This window comes from Chaetura pelagica, unplaced genomic scaffold (assembly GCF_000747805.2).
Source record: "Chaetura pelagica isolate M959 unplaced genomic scaffold, ChaPel_1.0 scaffold1407, whole genome shotgun sequence".
Classification (NCBI taxonomy): domain Eukaryota; kingdom Metazoa; phylum Chordata; class Aves; order Apodiformes; family Apodidae; genus Chaetura; species Chaetura pelagica.
The window spans coordinates 466,520-481,608 of record NW_009953954.1 but is presented as its reverse complement, the minus strand read 5'-3'; the positions used below and the strand labels follow the sequence as shown (position 1 = coordinate 481,608).

Genomic DNA, 15,089 nt, shown 5'->3' with positions numbered 1-15,089 from the left:
AGGCCGGGCAGGGCAGGGCTGGCAGGGCAGGCAGGGCTGGCCCGGGGGTCTCTGAAAGCACTTGGAAAGAAGGAGCAAAGGAAAAGCAGGGGAGGCAGCTGTTCCTTTCTGAGGTTATTCTCTTTAACGATGAAAAAAGAGCAGGAAAAATGTGTTTAGCAGAGCGAGATAAGTGTGTTTGCACATCAACACGTATGCAGGTGCTGAGCTGGGTGTATGAATGAGCTGCAGTACACGTGGTAACTGGTTCCCAGTGCCCGGGCAGTCCCTGCCCAGCTCTGCTCCTGGGAGGGTCTCTGTCTGCCTTCTGCTTCTCCCTCCCCCGCCGGTGCCTCGTTAAAGCTGCTGTGGGTTCTGCAGCCCTGGCACGGTGGGGAACGTTCCGGTTGCCCCGAGGGGAGGCAGCCCGGCCGGGTGGGGTTGCCCTGCCGGGAAGGATTACAAAGCACATTCCTTGCTCCTGCAGGAGAGGGAAGAGGCTTGTGTGTCATAGCAAACCCAAACCGGAGCGAGGGCCTGTAAGCCAGACCAGAGGCCTGGGAAGGAGGAAGGGAATTCTCTGCTCTTTTGCAATTCCTGCCTCCTCCCGAGGAGGAGGAAGCCCTGGGGGAAGGGAGGTGGGAGGAAGGGCTGGCACGTGCCCACCTGGGAGGGATGGATCCTGGCACGTGCCCACCTGGGAGGGATGGGTCCTGGCACGTGCCCACCTGGGAGGGATGGATCCTGCCATGTGCCCACCTGGGAGGGATGGATCCTGGCATGTGCCCACCTGGGAGGGATGGGTCCTGCCATGTGCCCACCTGGGAGGGATGGATCCTGGCATGTGCCCACCTGGGAGGGATGGATCCTGCCATGCGCCCACCTGGGAGGGATCAGTCCTGCCATGTGCCCACCTGGGAGGGATCAGTCCTGGCATGTGCCCACCTGTGAGGGATGGGTTCTGCCATGTGCTCACCTGGGAGGGAGGGATCATTCAGACCTTTGCTTTTCACTGGTGAGTTCAGCAGAGATCTTGCTATGTAACCAGGTATGGCTCTGACATCCATAATTCATCTCTCTCTGGGCTCAGAGCTCTGTCTAGGGTTGCATGTCCCCTAACTGCCACTTCTCTTTGTCTCTAAGACCTCTGAGCAGTAAAGCCCCTGCCAGGGGTGTGCAGGGAGGTGGTTTCATTCCCACTCTCTGCTCCCTTATGGGGCTGTTCCCATTTTATGGCCCAGACTAGCATTTTGATGTGATATTTCCATGAAGCTTGATGTTTTTCCTTATGAAGTGTGGTTGTCACGTTCCATCACACCCATCAAATGAGGCACTGGGACATCCCAGGGGCTTGATTCTGCTTTTTTGTCAGGACTGAAATATGATTTACTCCCACAGGCCATTTTTATCTATTAAATCCTTCCTGATTTACACAAATTGCTGAGAATTAAAGTCTTAATACAGCTTTCCAGGCTCTTGAACTACTTGGTTTGGAAAGCAGCATATAGCTGGTAGAGGTATTATTTTCCTGAGACATCTCTCCTGGATAGACTCAGCTTTTCTTACTCTCAGTCCCCTGCATGTGTCAGCCCAGGGTTGCAGCTGCACTGCTGAGGATGGAGTCTGAGGCAGCCTGAGAAGTCCTTGATTCTGACAGGAAGTAACTGCTTTTCCCATTTCCTTACAGGCAATATTTTAATCCCCCTCACGATTTTTATGTGAATTCCATGAGCAGACCACATTTCTTTGAAGCAAACTATGCACCTATGGACCCCACTGACTTCTTACCAAAAAATGGTGATTTTCCTCAGGTGAGTACAGGGTGCTGGGGCTTTGGGGGCTTCATTGCTCAGCATTGCCTTCTTGAGGGGGAGGGAGAGACAGGCAGTATCTTACATTTGTGTGCCACTGGGGTGGGTTCTCTGACAACAGCAGCTCAGGAGCTGTCTGTTGGCTTGGCAGGAGCTTATCTGTGGTAAAATTGCTTCTGTCTTTTCAAGTGTTGTTCAGCACAAGCACTGAAGGTGCCCAGGAGAATCCCACGTGCAGGGGCAGAGGTCAGTGTGAACCAGCTTGGAAGAGCAGAGTTTTGGAGATTCTTTGTGAAAAAGAGATGCTCATCTGTGTCAGCTGGGTGATAAAAGAGCAGGAGGGCTCTGAGACAAACCAGGCATAAATTACCTCAAATGATTTCCAGAAGGAGAAATATTTCTTGTGCCACACTCATCTTTTTGGAGAGGTGGATGGGAGTGAGGGGGTTGTGGGCAGTTGTGCTTCCACTTGGACTCTTTCTTTCCAAGCCAGCTGTTGAGATTGCACTTCTACAATGTGCTTCAAGTATAGGAACAATAAGGTTCTCCTCTCTGAATCCAGCACAGCCAGGCCAGTTCTTTTACTGGGGTTGTGTTCCATGTAATAGCAGGAACTGCCCTGTGTTCCCACAGAGGGCAGAGCATTTTTACAGGTGCTTTTCTGTCCTGTTTGGTGTCTGTCTGTCTGTCTGTCTGTCTGCCTTTGCAGAAAGCACTGCTGCCTGGGGCTTTCTGGAGATCCCCACAGATAACTCAGGGCAGTGGTGTCACCCTGTGTGCTCTGAAACTGAGAAACACTGAGTAGGACCTTTGCCAGGGCTTTGTTGTCCAACCTGAAACTGATCTAGCAGAGTTGGTGCCTCAGAGGGACAGTGTCTGTCCAGAGCTGGCACAGGGCAGCAGATACCAGGTGTCTCGTGTGACATTACTAATGGGAAACAACACTAATGTTGTGCTCTGCTGTCTCTTGAAGAGGCATTTCACTCTTCAGTCTCCCAGCAGATCAAATGGTTTGTTCTGCTGAAGTGTGGAACCAGATCAGCCTTGCTGAGCACCCGGCTTTTGACTTTTGAGGTTTCTTCGTGGTTTGCCTCTGGTGCTCTCAGGTATTGGACTGCAGGAAGCACCAATGTGGGAATCCATTGATAAAACCCAGGGCTTTCTGAACTGCCTGACATTGCCCATCCAAAGAAAAGCTGATGGTTTTTTCACAGGAGCCAGAATGAGAGCCTGGAGCTGGTAGAGCAGCAGGCACTTAACCTGAGACAGTGGCACCAGTCTGGAGTCACCCAGGAGTGTCCTGGAGCTTTTCCATCCCTTGCTTCAGCAGTATTTTCCACTTTACTGATTTCTTGCCATTCCAGATGCAAAACTGTTAAATATTAACAGTCTGCCTGGAAAGCTGGAACATGCCATTCAGAAGGTGTGGGAGCAGCTTAGGAGGTTACATCTTTCCAGGTGACTGTAGGAAAGTACCCAGCTTTTCCAGGCAAGGTGGTAGGAGTGGCAAGTCCCCTTAGACTTTGTGCTGTTATGACCATGCCAGAGAGGGGAGTGAAACCCAAAAGAGAAGATGAGGAGTTTGCTGCATGGTTTGGTAAGAGATCCTTGATTAAATCTGTGGTGACGGGACAGACAAGGTGGATCGGGTGCTTGTGCTGCCTTCACAGACTGTGCTCTTGTCTTTCTGGGATCCCAAAATCCTGTCTCTGGTAGTTCAGCAGCACAGGAGAGCTTGTGAACCCCTTGGGTTGCAGCCCTGTGTGTATCTTGGCAGCCTGACAGTGCTTGATTTCTGCTCACTGCCCTGGTGGGGCAGAGATGGAAGCATCACCTCTGCTCTGGAGTGAAGTTTTGTGGTTCCTGTGTGACCTGACACCCCCTCCGCACACCCACCCACAGCCACCCTGGGCTGCCTGGCCTCTGGGCAATTTGTCTCCTTAATGAGTTTTCCAGGAATACTGAAAATGGATTTAAAGATCTTAAGAGCAAGTGACTCATGATTTTGTTGAGGTATTTGTGTAGTAAACACTTTCTGTTGGTGACCATGATGGGAGATTGTTCATGTGCCCTCAGGTCTGGGGGACTCTGGGGAGGGGGGGCTGATGTGTTTCTCTCCAGCACTGACATTTGCTCCCCCATCTTCCCTCTCTTTTCTTTTGGTGATCCTCAGCTGGACTTCAGAGTGTAAAGCCTTTGCTGGTCTGAGGATGCTGTGAGTGGGAGTTGCCACATTTCTTAATTGCTCTGGGAAGTTCTTCTCAGCTGAATCATTCACTGCTGCTTGTCTGGGAAGGGCCCTGGCTGCCTGCAGTGGCAGCAGCCTCACCAAACACTGGCTGCATCTTGGAGAAGGTGCCTCCTTTGCATGGTCAGAGCAGCCTAATGTGAACTGGAGCTTCTGTCCTCCACAATATTGTATGTTTTTTGGCTTGGTCTCAGGTGATTCATCCTTGCCAGTCGATTGGCATTCTTTGCATAAACAAGTGGCTTGAATTGAGGTTTAGAAAATAGTTCTGTGAGGCCGTGTTGGGGTCTGGTAGCATTTCCTGGGAACTGTTGTCTGAAGCCAAAGTCTTGCCCAGACCCTGTGGTGTTGTCTCCTCATGGACTGAGCAATCACAGCCCTGAAGAGAAGCACATTTTGGGTTCCTCTCTTCCTGCTCAGTCTTCCAGCCTCAGCTGCAGGTGAGTTGGAATCCAGTGCTTGTGCACAGTAAGTCTGCTGCAAAGGCATTTTTATCATATCAGTGCTCTCAGGTGTCACTGGTGGTTCATTGCCACCACAACACTCTCAATCCAGGAGGTTTTTTTACCTTATGCTTTGGCATCTGCTCCCTTGGCAGGGCTGGGGGACCTGGGGACTGTCCCCAGAGCCTCCCCATGAAATTAGAGCAGCCTGCTCTAGAAAAGCATCCCTGTCACTTCAGTACTTGCTCTCAGCCACCACAGATTTTTCTTTAAACTTCACTCTTCTGTGTGAATTCACTTCAAGGACAGACCTGCCCATTCCCTCCTACCTTGTGTTACCTAAAATGATCCTGTTTCCAGTAGTCAATCTGTGCTTCCCTGGGCTCAGCTTCATTTAATTGAGGCTTTCCAAACCAGGACTTTTCTGAACACACAGAAACCACCTCTTCTGACTTCTTTCCCCATAAGTTACCCTGAAAAATAAGGCAGATCTTTCTGGAGGGAGGGGAGCAGTGGGGACATGGGGAATCTGCAGAAGCTCCTTCCTTGTCTCCTCAGTGAAGCAGCTCTGCCCTTAAATGCTTTAGCAGGAAACTTGGGCACCTTTTTTAAAACCTGAGCTGTGCTTGGGCTGGAGGAAGGAGGGCAGTGCAGCTTGATTTAGCTTGTGGGGGCAGGGAGGAATTGGCTGCTCTTCGGTAGAGTAATTTGCAGTAATGCTGTAAAGATGCAGTTACAGCCTTGTTTGATCTGCTCCTGGTGTAGGGGGGCTCCTCACTGCACGTGTTAATCATAAACCAGCCCTCTTTCCACTACCAGCCCCTTGCAATCTCCTATTAATCTTCCCTGTTAAAGAGGGGGTTGAAATTAACCTACTCTTAAAACAAGTATTAATTTTTAAAAGTGCTTCAGTGCACAGAGCTGCAGTGATTTAAGAGAAATCAATGGAACAGTTATTAAATTATATGAAAGACTTGGTTCTGACTGAAGTGAAGTTTCCTGGAATAGGAAACATCCTGGAACTTCCTAGTGCTGTCCTGGAGTTATGTCTACAGGGGATACAGATATTAAAATCAATCTGAAGACAATTAACTGGCTCTGGTGCCTTTTAAGTGTTTTGTGAACAAGTTGCTTTATAAGCTCCTGTCTTTGTTTTTGCACTCCAGGGTTGGGGTTTTGGCTGACTTAATTACACTTCAGAAACAGTTTTGGGGAGATGCCTAAGACTTCAGGCCTTGGTTTAGTGAAAGGAAGGTTGTGGTTACAGGGGCTCATCTCACCAGTTACAGTGAGATGGTGCTGGTGCTGCTGGTGGGATGGTGTGGGGGTATCTGCCTCCCTCTTGGGGGGTGCTGGTAGTGGGGGTGGTGGACGTGGGGTGATGCACTTGGAGGTGACCTCACAGCTCACGGGAGCTGAGCAAGCCCTGCCCTGGGTGCACCAGGGGCAGTGGCCTCAGCCCGGGCTCCCAGCACGTGTGGGGTTTGGCTGCCTGGGCTGGGAGCTGTGCTGGAGCAGGCACAGCCCTGGGCTGGGTTCCCAGGGAAGGGCCAGGGCAGGCAGGTGTGTGTGGGTGCTGCAGCCCTTCCCTGAGCTGTAGGACTTGGACACCAGCACAGGATTCACTGATCACAGGCTTGGTTTGCTCTGACCTCTGAGCCACTCTGAGCTGGTCACCAAAGAGGAACACATCTGGATGCAGCATATCCTCTTGGTTGGATGAGCTGTGCTGGAGGAGTAAATCTTCCTCTTCTGTGTATCAAAGGAGCTCTGGATAATTCAGGTGGAGATAACTGTGCTTAAATGGGAGTAATTCTGCTTTTGAGGCATAATCTGTCAGTTTTGCTTGGCTGTGGGCTGCAGTGGCCAGCCAAGATGCCTGGCCTTAGGGAGAGGGTACAAGGATTCTGGTTGTCTTCTCCATTCCAGACTTCTTATTTTTCATCTGTATTGCTACCTTGAAACAGAGGTGTCCACCTCTGGGCGGGAGAAAGGGCACGGGAGGTGACAGAGAACTGCCTTCTGAAGTGCTTGGCGAGCAGCAGCCTCTGCCTCCTCTTCATCACATGCACAGAAGCGGGAAAAGTCTTGCTCTGAAGCTGAGTGCTCTTGAGAAATGCTGGGAATTTAATTTAATAGCAGACCACTGGGAGATGTTTTAAAATAGATGCTTTAATTCAAAGCAGAATTGCTCTGAGTCAGACTGATGGAGTGAGTTTCCCCTCTCCAGTCCTGTGGGGGTCCCTGCATGTCCTGATCAGTAACAGGGTCAGCACCAGTGGTCCCAGCACAGCAGCCACCACCACAAACTGCTCTGACACCAACACCTTCAGTTTTCTTTCTCTGGCCTCACGTGTTCGTTATCCCATGAGTTCCTTTTTATGCCTTAGGAGTTTTCCTGGTTTCTCCCTGTGTTAGGGAGGAAGACCAGCCTGGCAGTTCCCCTGGGGGGGGCTGTCTCCTGGTCCTCTCCCCATTCCTCAACAAACATGAATTGCCTTCCAAATTTCCAGTCCTCAAGGCAGCCACGTGCTGGCTGATCCAAACACCACCCTCTCACACCCTGAATTTCAACTCTGCTTATAAACTCCCTACCAGCTTCTTTGTTATCCCTGTTCTCCATGTCTGTTTTAAAAATAACCCCTCAGTGGTTTCAGCTTGACAAGGGCTCTGGGTGCAGTCACCACACACCTTGCTGCTTCTCACTTGTGAAACTGGAGCAGAGCTGCCCTGTGCCTGGCAGGAATGGCTCTTGGCTCTTGGAACAGCCCAAAGCAAAGCCCTGCAGCCAGCTGGGAGGAACCAGCCATGCTATGGGAACCACACAAGGCATCCTGGTCCTTGTGCAGGTCTCCCTCCTGAGTGTGGAGCTGCCTGTTTGCAGGGGATGGGTTCCACAGGGATCTCACTGGGTCAGGAAGCTGGGCCTGGACTGTCCTTGGATGCTTCTGAAAACCCTGTCTAAGTATTTCAGGAACTTTAGTCCTGAGCATGAGGGTGAGGAGCTGCCAGACCTCCCGGGAGCAGCGTGGGGCTGGGCTGGTTTGCATCTGCACTTTCCTAGAAGTTCAGCACGTGCCTTCAGGAAGCTGCAGCCTGGTCAGGAACTGCCCTGCAGGTCTCCATTAGGAGCTGTGGGAGGTGCTGGGAAGGTCACCAGCAGAGGAACCAACGGAGTTGCTTGTTTCAGGTTTTGCTGGAAGAGAGTAAATCACGTGAGTGTGAACATTGGAGTAAATCTGCTTTCCTGTCCCTGTCAGTGTGAGTGAGCTGAGGGGTGTCCCCAGGGACAGCTCCAGGTCGTGGTTTCGCAGGGGGTTTTATCTTCTGTGATTATATTACTGTGGTCTCACAAAATCAATTCAGCAGTCCTGGTTATCTCTAACCATGTCATACATCTTGCTTCTGTTTGGCACTCCAGGTTTTTTGCCCACATTTTGCCCCATTTCTGCACTAACTGAGAAGGAAGAGGAAATAAACCACCTGCTTTTAACACCTTGGTAGTCTTAGGTGAGAGTTGGTGGTTTAATCAAGGTCACACAGCCAGGCAGTCACCAGAAAGTCACTAATTAAGACATATAAAACATTTATTTGGTCTCTTCACTTCAAACATATCATTAAAGCACCTATCCCACGCTCCAGGCACTACCAGCTAATTAAGTACAATCCAATTCAGATAAAAGCAGCTCTGGAAACCCACTGCCTTTTTCCACCCCAAACCAGCTACCCACAGAAACCAAAGGCTTCATTTTCAGCACGGATCCTGCATAGCCTCCTCTGCAGCAGCACTGGGGGCTGTGCTGGGGAGAGGGGGGCCCTGGGCTGCCCTGTCCTCACCTCCCCTGTCTTGGCAGCCAGGACCTGGGCAAGGGTGGGTTTCCTTCCCATTTGCTTATTGAAAAAACTCTCCTGGATGGTGTTGGCTTGACAGAACATGGATCCTCATTATTAATGGCAATTGACATGTGAATCCCTGTGGAAGTTCTGTGCCCTGCACCCTTGGAAGGGCTGACGTCCTGCAGGGGCTTTTCCAGCCAGGATCCAGTGCCTTCCTTGCAGGGGCTGGTCCTCCCTCCTCATCCGTTGTCATCAAGCCCAACTACCCCCTCTGCTCTGTGTCCCCTGCTTCTCAGCAGGGTTGCAGAGCACCTGGTGTCCTGCTCTCACCCCTGGCAGGGCCTCTGCTGTCTTCTGCTGCTCCCAAGTTTTGTTTCTTTGGAAGTGCCTCCCAACGTGGGGTTTTCCAGCAGTTCTCTGCCCCAGGAGCACTGGCAGCAGCCACAGCAGCTCAGGGCCCCGCTGGGGAGCACAGGACTCGGCAGGAGCAGAGTCCAGCCCAGGCTGAGCCGGAACCAGCCCAGGGCCAGAGTCCAGCCCGGGGCTGCTGGGCAGAACCACACAGCAAACAGAAAAGGTCTCATGGTTTTCCTGCAGGGTACTCTGGCAAGTTCACTTCTCCTTCAGCCTCGGGCTGTGTGAAGCAGACTTGCCTTAAACTTAAAACAATTGAATCCCTTTAAATGTCCTTTTTTTTTTGGTGCCTTTTTTCTCTTCCCCACCAGAGATTTTGCTCATTTCAGTGACTGGGACTGTTAAAAGGGAAAGTCTTCGAAAGAGGAGGCAAAGTGTTCCAGACACCCAGGCTAAAACAATGGTATAGGAAAAAAAAAATAATGAAGAAAATAGCTACTCCTTTATATTTTCTAATTGCAGAGTTTGGGGTGGGGCAGCCAGCAAAGACAAAAGAGAACGTGGCTGTTGTGGGGGGAGAGACTGGGGAATCCTTGTCATCATCTTTTTCAGTTGGAGTCCTTCATCGAAGGCAGGAGGGCAGGAGCCCCCAGCCCTGGAGCAGGAGGTGCTGGGGGGACACTGAGCTGGGGGGGGAGCAGAGCTGAGGGCTCAGCTCCTGCCCCGTCTGGCTGTGCTGCCGTGGAGCAGCTTTGTTTACAGTGTAGCTGTGGTTGAATTACACCACATACAGTAATTCTCATCGCATTGCCAGTAATTTCACTGACTTACCAAGCAGGCATCATTTCCTGAAAGTCAGCCCTTGTGCTTAGAGGAAGTAGGAGCACTCTCCTTCATGACTAAACACTATATGCAAATTTCCACGGGCTCAGGACAGCTGCACTCTATGGCTGTCCTTTTTTCCTCCATTTTCACTCCTTTCTTCTGCATGTTCATTTTTTACAACCCTCGCTGAGCTCTCTCCCTGGCTGGTGCTGCTCTTGCTGTCATGAATGAGGACCTTTCTCCATTATACACTGAAAAATCTCACCTTTCTGCTCCATCTGCCTCCTGCTCTGCCGACAGCAAACTGAATGCTGCTTTAAAATGTCCCAAATGCAGTTCTGGCTAAAGTTCCCATCTCTCTACAAGGTAATGCCTAATTTTCCTTTTTTTCCCTCTTTTGTTTTTTTTCTCCTCAAATTCCCAGGTGGGTTTGTTTGGAGCTCCAGCTGCTCCCCAGGCTTGTGTCCCCCCCGTGTTTCTGGCGACGGCAGCGGTTTGGGGGCGAGGGAGCAGGGCTGTGATTTGTGTTGTGCTCTGTGGTGCTTGAGACTCTTTCTCTGGGTTAGAACTTGGTCTCTAACTGTGAAGCTTGAAGGAAGAGGAGCTGTGTGGAGAAGTGATCGGGGTGTTTGTGCAGTTGTAATGGCTTTCAGGAGCTTTATTTTTAAACCAGATGCGGTGTACAGAAAAGCAAGGGAGCTGCTTGCCAGCCAGAGCTGTGAACCCTTCAGACTGCAAGTTTATTGCCCCCCATTTAGAAAGACTTTGGGTTTTGGCAGCTAAAAGATTTTCTTTAAGTGATCAACTGCTTATATTTCAGCTGTTAATTCCTGATTCTGTCTTTCTTGAAATATAATTTGCTTAATCTGTGATTTTTGAGGCACCAACTCCTGCCTGTCTGGCTGTGTGACTGTTCCTGTGTGTATTTCTGTGTGTATAAATGTTTTTTGGTTTTTAGACTCCCTAAAAAGCTCCGTGCAGTGCAGTGCAGTAATCCCTTTATGCTCTGCAGAAAGACTATTTGTTTCCTCTGTGTCTGGATTGTGAGCAAATAAGCCATTTATATTGATGGCTTCATGGCCAAAAATATTTATAGGATGCATGATCCCTCTGTATTTAGACTTCACCTGTTCTTTCATTATTTTTGACAAAGAACTTGTTTTGACTAAGGAACGGGGCTGTTTCCAGTGGCTGGGAGAAGCAGATTAAGTGTTTGGGTTGCTTTACCCTGATTTTTTTCCTGAGGAGCTGATTCTTGGTGTTTATAACTTCTCTGTTTTGGGACAATGACAGCAATACTGTGTCCCATGGTGGCACCAACTGGCGATTCATTTGCACTCACAGTTCAGAAGTGCAGCAGGTGATTATCATTGATTTATCAAGTCACTCTCTAGAGCATCTTCTGAGCTGAAGACAAGACAATGGTTTGTGATGTCTCTCTCCTGTTCTGGTGTGTGGATGATATTTCAACATCAGTGTAAGAAAAGAACGTGCTGTGAGGTCCTGGCCAGCAGCTCTGCCTGGCCTCTGGGTGGACACAATTCTGCATCAGTCAGGCTGGTCTGAGAGGATGAATGGCCCCTTGGCCATTTTGTAGAGGGCTTCTGCAAACTTCATCTCTGACCCCAGCAGGTAGTTCTGAACCCTGGTTTCATAGCAGACTTCAAGGTGTTTCTGTCAGTCCAGGGCTGAGGTCTTCCTGCTCATGCTTCACGCAGGTGTTCACTGCCTGGTGCAGAGGAGTGTTGAGCAGAGCAGAAAAGAGTCAGGTTTGCCAGTCCCCCCAGGGGAAGCTTTTCTACCAGTGGTGATCTGCAACATGCTGTCTGGATTTTGTTTGCAGGCTGTCCTAAATTGGAGGGAGAAAAAAGAAAAAATATGTGAAAAATCCACCAACACCCCCCCCAGATATTCCTATTCCAGAAATAAGATTTGCTTAGAGAACAGTTGCAGAATAACATTTGAAATAAAGATCCTGCCTTGTGGGATAACTTCCTTCTGTTGCAGAAATGCAGTTTCTACTGAGGCATAAAATAGGTGCCATTGCTGTAAAAGCCTCTTACTTGCAATGAGAAAACTTTAACATTCTTATGGATCATTCTTAACCAGGGACAAAATAATTTGCTTCAAATCCTGATGCCCAAGTGGGGTGACCCCTCTGGAGTGACTTCCTTTAGCAGCTCCTCAAGCTCATCAGACCACTGAAGGAGCAGGAGCACTTTCCTGGGAGCTGCTCTCCAGTCCCTCTGCTCAGCTCACTGCCCCTCTCCAGGCTGCCTGTCCCTGCAGCCACCTCCCTCTTCAAGGGTTCTTGGTCTGTCTCTTCTGCCCCCAATGTCATCATCTCCTTTTCAGCTTCTCCTGTCTGTGTGCTGGGGGCCCAGCACCTTTTGGCCTCGGGTCTCCTGTGGCTGGGGTCAGGCTGTAGGTGTTCACCAGCCCCGCTGCCCTGTGTGTGCCTGGGCTTGTACCCTGAGCTCTTCAGGGTGGGGATTCCTTTTAGTGCTCTTTAGATAATGTAATTAGCTAAGACAAATAGGAGCTCCTAAAGTTTGTGGCTAATGCCTGTAAGAGGATGGGCTCCCTAAGGTCATTTTCAAGACTGACATTATCCTCCCTCTGACTTGGAAGCTGGTTTCCTCTTCCCTGTGTCAGCCTGGTGCCCTGGGTGGAGGGAAGTGGTGGAGGTGGGTCTGGAGGGGTGTTGGTAGCAAAGGAGTGCAGACTGTGGTGACAGTCCAGAGGCTGTTGAACTCCTGTGCCTGTTCTTGGGATCTTGAGGCCAGAGGAGGAAGCAGAAACGTGGTGATGGGGCAAGGGGAGATGATGGCTGGTTCGAGGTGGTTCAAGGTTATCAGCAAGTGTCTCTGCAGAGGGTGTGGAAGGTTGGAGAGGCTACAGACCTTGGGAGGTGGGAGTTAATGGAAAAGAATCTCAGTAGCATGAGCAATGTTGGGTTGAATCCCAGCACAGTGCTCAGGACCTGGAGCTGTGGGAGGGACAGGCAGGTTCCTACAGGACACACAGGGCACTTATTCTGGCCAAGAAATGTTGTCTTTAACCATGTGTTCTGCTTTCTCTAGTGTGAAACACAGCCATGTTTCCAGGCATCAGTTAATTCTGAGAGGATAAATCTAGTGCCCACTTCAGTCTCTTGGTTTCTGGGTAATCCCAAAATAGCCACTGAGTTATCAAGAGTAAGAGCAGCACAGGAAGCGCTGCCCGGCTGGCAGCCCCGTCACCCGCAGCAGCACAGCCCCTTCTCCTTGGGCCTTTGGGTCCCCCAGTTGGCTTTTGACAAACACAAACCTTGCAGGTGCTGCCCTGTCCCTGTGAGTGCCTGACGCAGCACCGGGCACTGTCCCAGTGCCAAACCAGACCAGTCTGGGAAGCAAGTGCAAGGAACGTGTCCTGATGGCTTCAAAGACTGTAAGAGCAGGACTGCTAGCAGTCAGGGGGACTCTGGCCCAGCTCTTGGCCTGAAGCCCTTAGGAAAGCTCAAGCAGCTCCACTGTTCATGCTTTTATGTCAGCCAGGGCTAAGTGACTTGTCAAAAGCCCTTGGCTGCCTTTCTGCCTTGTAGTGGGAAATTGGCCCTTAACTGGAAATGAGCAGTGACTTCTCCTCGTGTCAGACAATGCAGCTCTTCTGGCCTTGCTGTGCTCCTCTGGTTCCCTGGCCTGGTGGGGTCTGGGGCTGCCCCTGCTGAGGAGCCACAGAACTGGCTGGTGTTGGCAGAGTCCTCTGGGGCACCAGGGGAGACCTGCTGCTCTGCCTGCCTGTCCCCCTGGGACAGAGGCACAGCTCCTGTGTTTCAAGTACCTTGCGCTTCAGTAAACAGCAGCCAAGGTTGTTCTGCTTTTAAAAAGTTGGAAAGTGGCATTTGATGTGGCAGGAGAGCTGAGGTGTTGTGATGGAGCCAGGGAAGGTGCCATGATCTGTGCCAGAGGACTCAGAGCAAGAAGTGCTTTCTGGCTGTCAGTCCCTGCCACCAGACAAGGAAGTGGTGATAACGAGGGGATTGAAGGCTCTTTCTGAGCTACAGTCCATGTGACTCAACCCAACATCAGCACCAGGTTGGAACAAAATAAAAGCATTGTCATCCATCTGAGCACAAGCACCGGAAAAAGAGCAAGGGCAGAGCCCAGTCCCGTCACTGGAGCACATTCCCCTCGTGTCCGGGCTGAGGAATGTCCTTGGGAATGCCCTTGGGAAAGGGTTGGTAGCTTTCCTACGATTTATCTAGACGCAAATCCAGATGACACTGGTGCTCCTTCCCCCTGCTCCTGGCAGCCTCCTTTGTGCAGAACCTCCCATGCGGAGACTCATTTTTTCCAAAGCCTCCGGGTATTGCTGTGCTGTTAATCACAATCAAACACCAGTGTCACTGGTGGGTGTAGCTGGTGCTCGTGGGCTTCTGTGCACACATGGAACACGGGAGACCTCGGTGTTGGGTGAGCACTTCCCACCCCTCGGCAGCTTCTGTGATCAGATATAAAGTTGAGGTGGCTGCTGGATGAGTAGGTGTGAGAAAGGATCTCCCTGGTGTTCTCATCCTGCCCCCTCTAACTGTGGTGGTTTCTCCATGTCAGGACTCTTCATACCTCGATGAGCTCTCCAACAACAACTCCCTCTTCTCGTCCCCTCCCGATTCCCTCTCGGACATTGCGGATCCCAAGGACTTCCTGCCTGCCGACAGCCTGAGCCACGTGCCAACACTATGGGATGTAAACACCCCGCAGCAGAACCCGATAGAGGTATGGGCTGCTCCTCTGACATCCTCCCCATCACTCAGTAAATACCTCAGGCTTCAACCTGAGTGTTTTCACCAAGGAATGAAGGGTCCAGCGCGGTTCCCTCCGGGGGGAGGCTGCAGGGTGAGGGTGCTTGGCTGTCGCCAGCTTCACTGAGGAGGGAAGGGATGAAGTGATCACACACACTTTAGTCTCCTGGAAGCAGGAAGGAACCCAGACAAGGACAGGGTCTCTGTGGCAAATATTTTGGTAACAATGACTGAAAAACAAACTGTCTCAGGTTGCCCCTAACCATTTGTGTTTACTTTGTGAATCCAAGTCCCTGCAAGCTTTGACATCCCTGAGCTGTCCTGGGCGTGTGATCCCAGCAGTCCCGTGGCAACATGTGGTTCTGTGCATTTTTACCAGCCTGTTGCCATCTGTTTTCCCTCATCTCTTGGGACTGATTGCTCACACTTGCACAACCTGGTGTCAGTCACTTCGGGATGGCCACCGGCTGGGGTGGTGCTGGGAATGTTATCAGGCACGTTTGCTGAATCCCTGGATCTCTGCCCTGGCAGGGGATGCCTGGCTGTGCAGGAGGTTTCCTTTGCAGGTCTTTGTCTTATGAAGATTGTATCTGTTTTCCCTCATCTCTTGGGACTGATTGCTCACACTTGCACAACCTGGTGTCAGTCACTTCGGGATGGCCACCGGCTGGGGTGGTGCTGGGAATGTTATCAGGCACGTTTGCTGAATCCCTGGATCTCTGCCCTGGCAGGGGATGCCTGGCTGTGCAGGAGGTTTCCTTTGCAGGTCTTTGTCTTATGAAGATTGTGGGGAGGAAACACTGAATGTG

General features: G+C 50.9%; 1 protein-coding gene across 1 annotated transcript in view; it reads left to right on the top strand.

The window, feature by feature from the left end:
• The window catches only part of SBNO2 (strawberry notch homolog 2 (Drosophila)), a 41,809-nt gene that overhangs the window by 5,437 nt on the left and 21,283 nt on the right, over positions 1–15,089 (top strand). The window contains exons 3-4 of the mRNA XM_010001835.1: positions 1,667–1,790; positions 14,090–14,254. Coding sequence (XP_010000137.1) covers positions 1,667–1,790; positions 14,090–14,254 — 289 coding nt within the window. The remainder of the gene's footprint in view (positions 1–1,666; positions 1,791–14,089; positions 14,255–15,089) is intronic.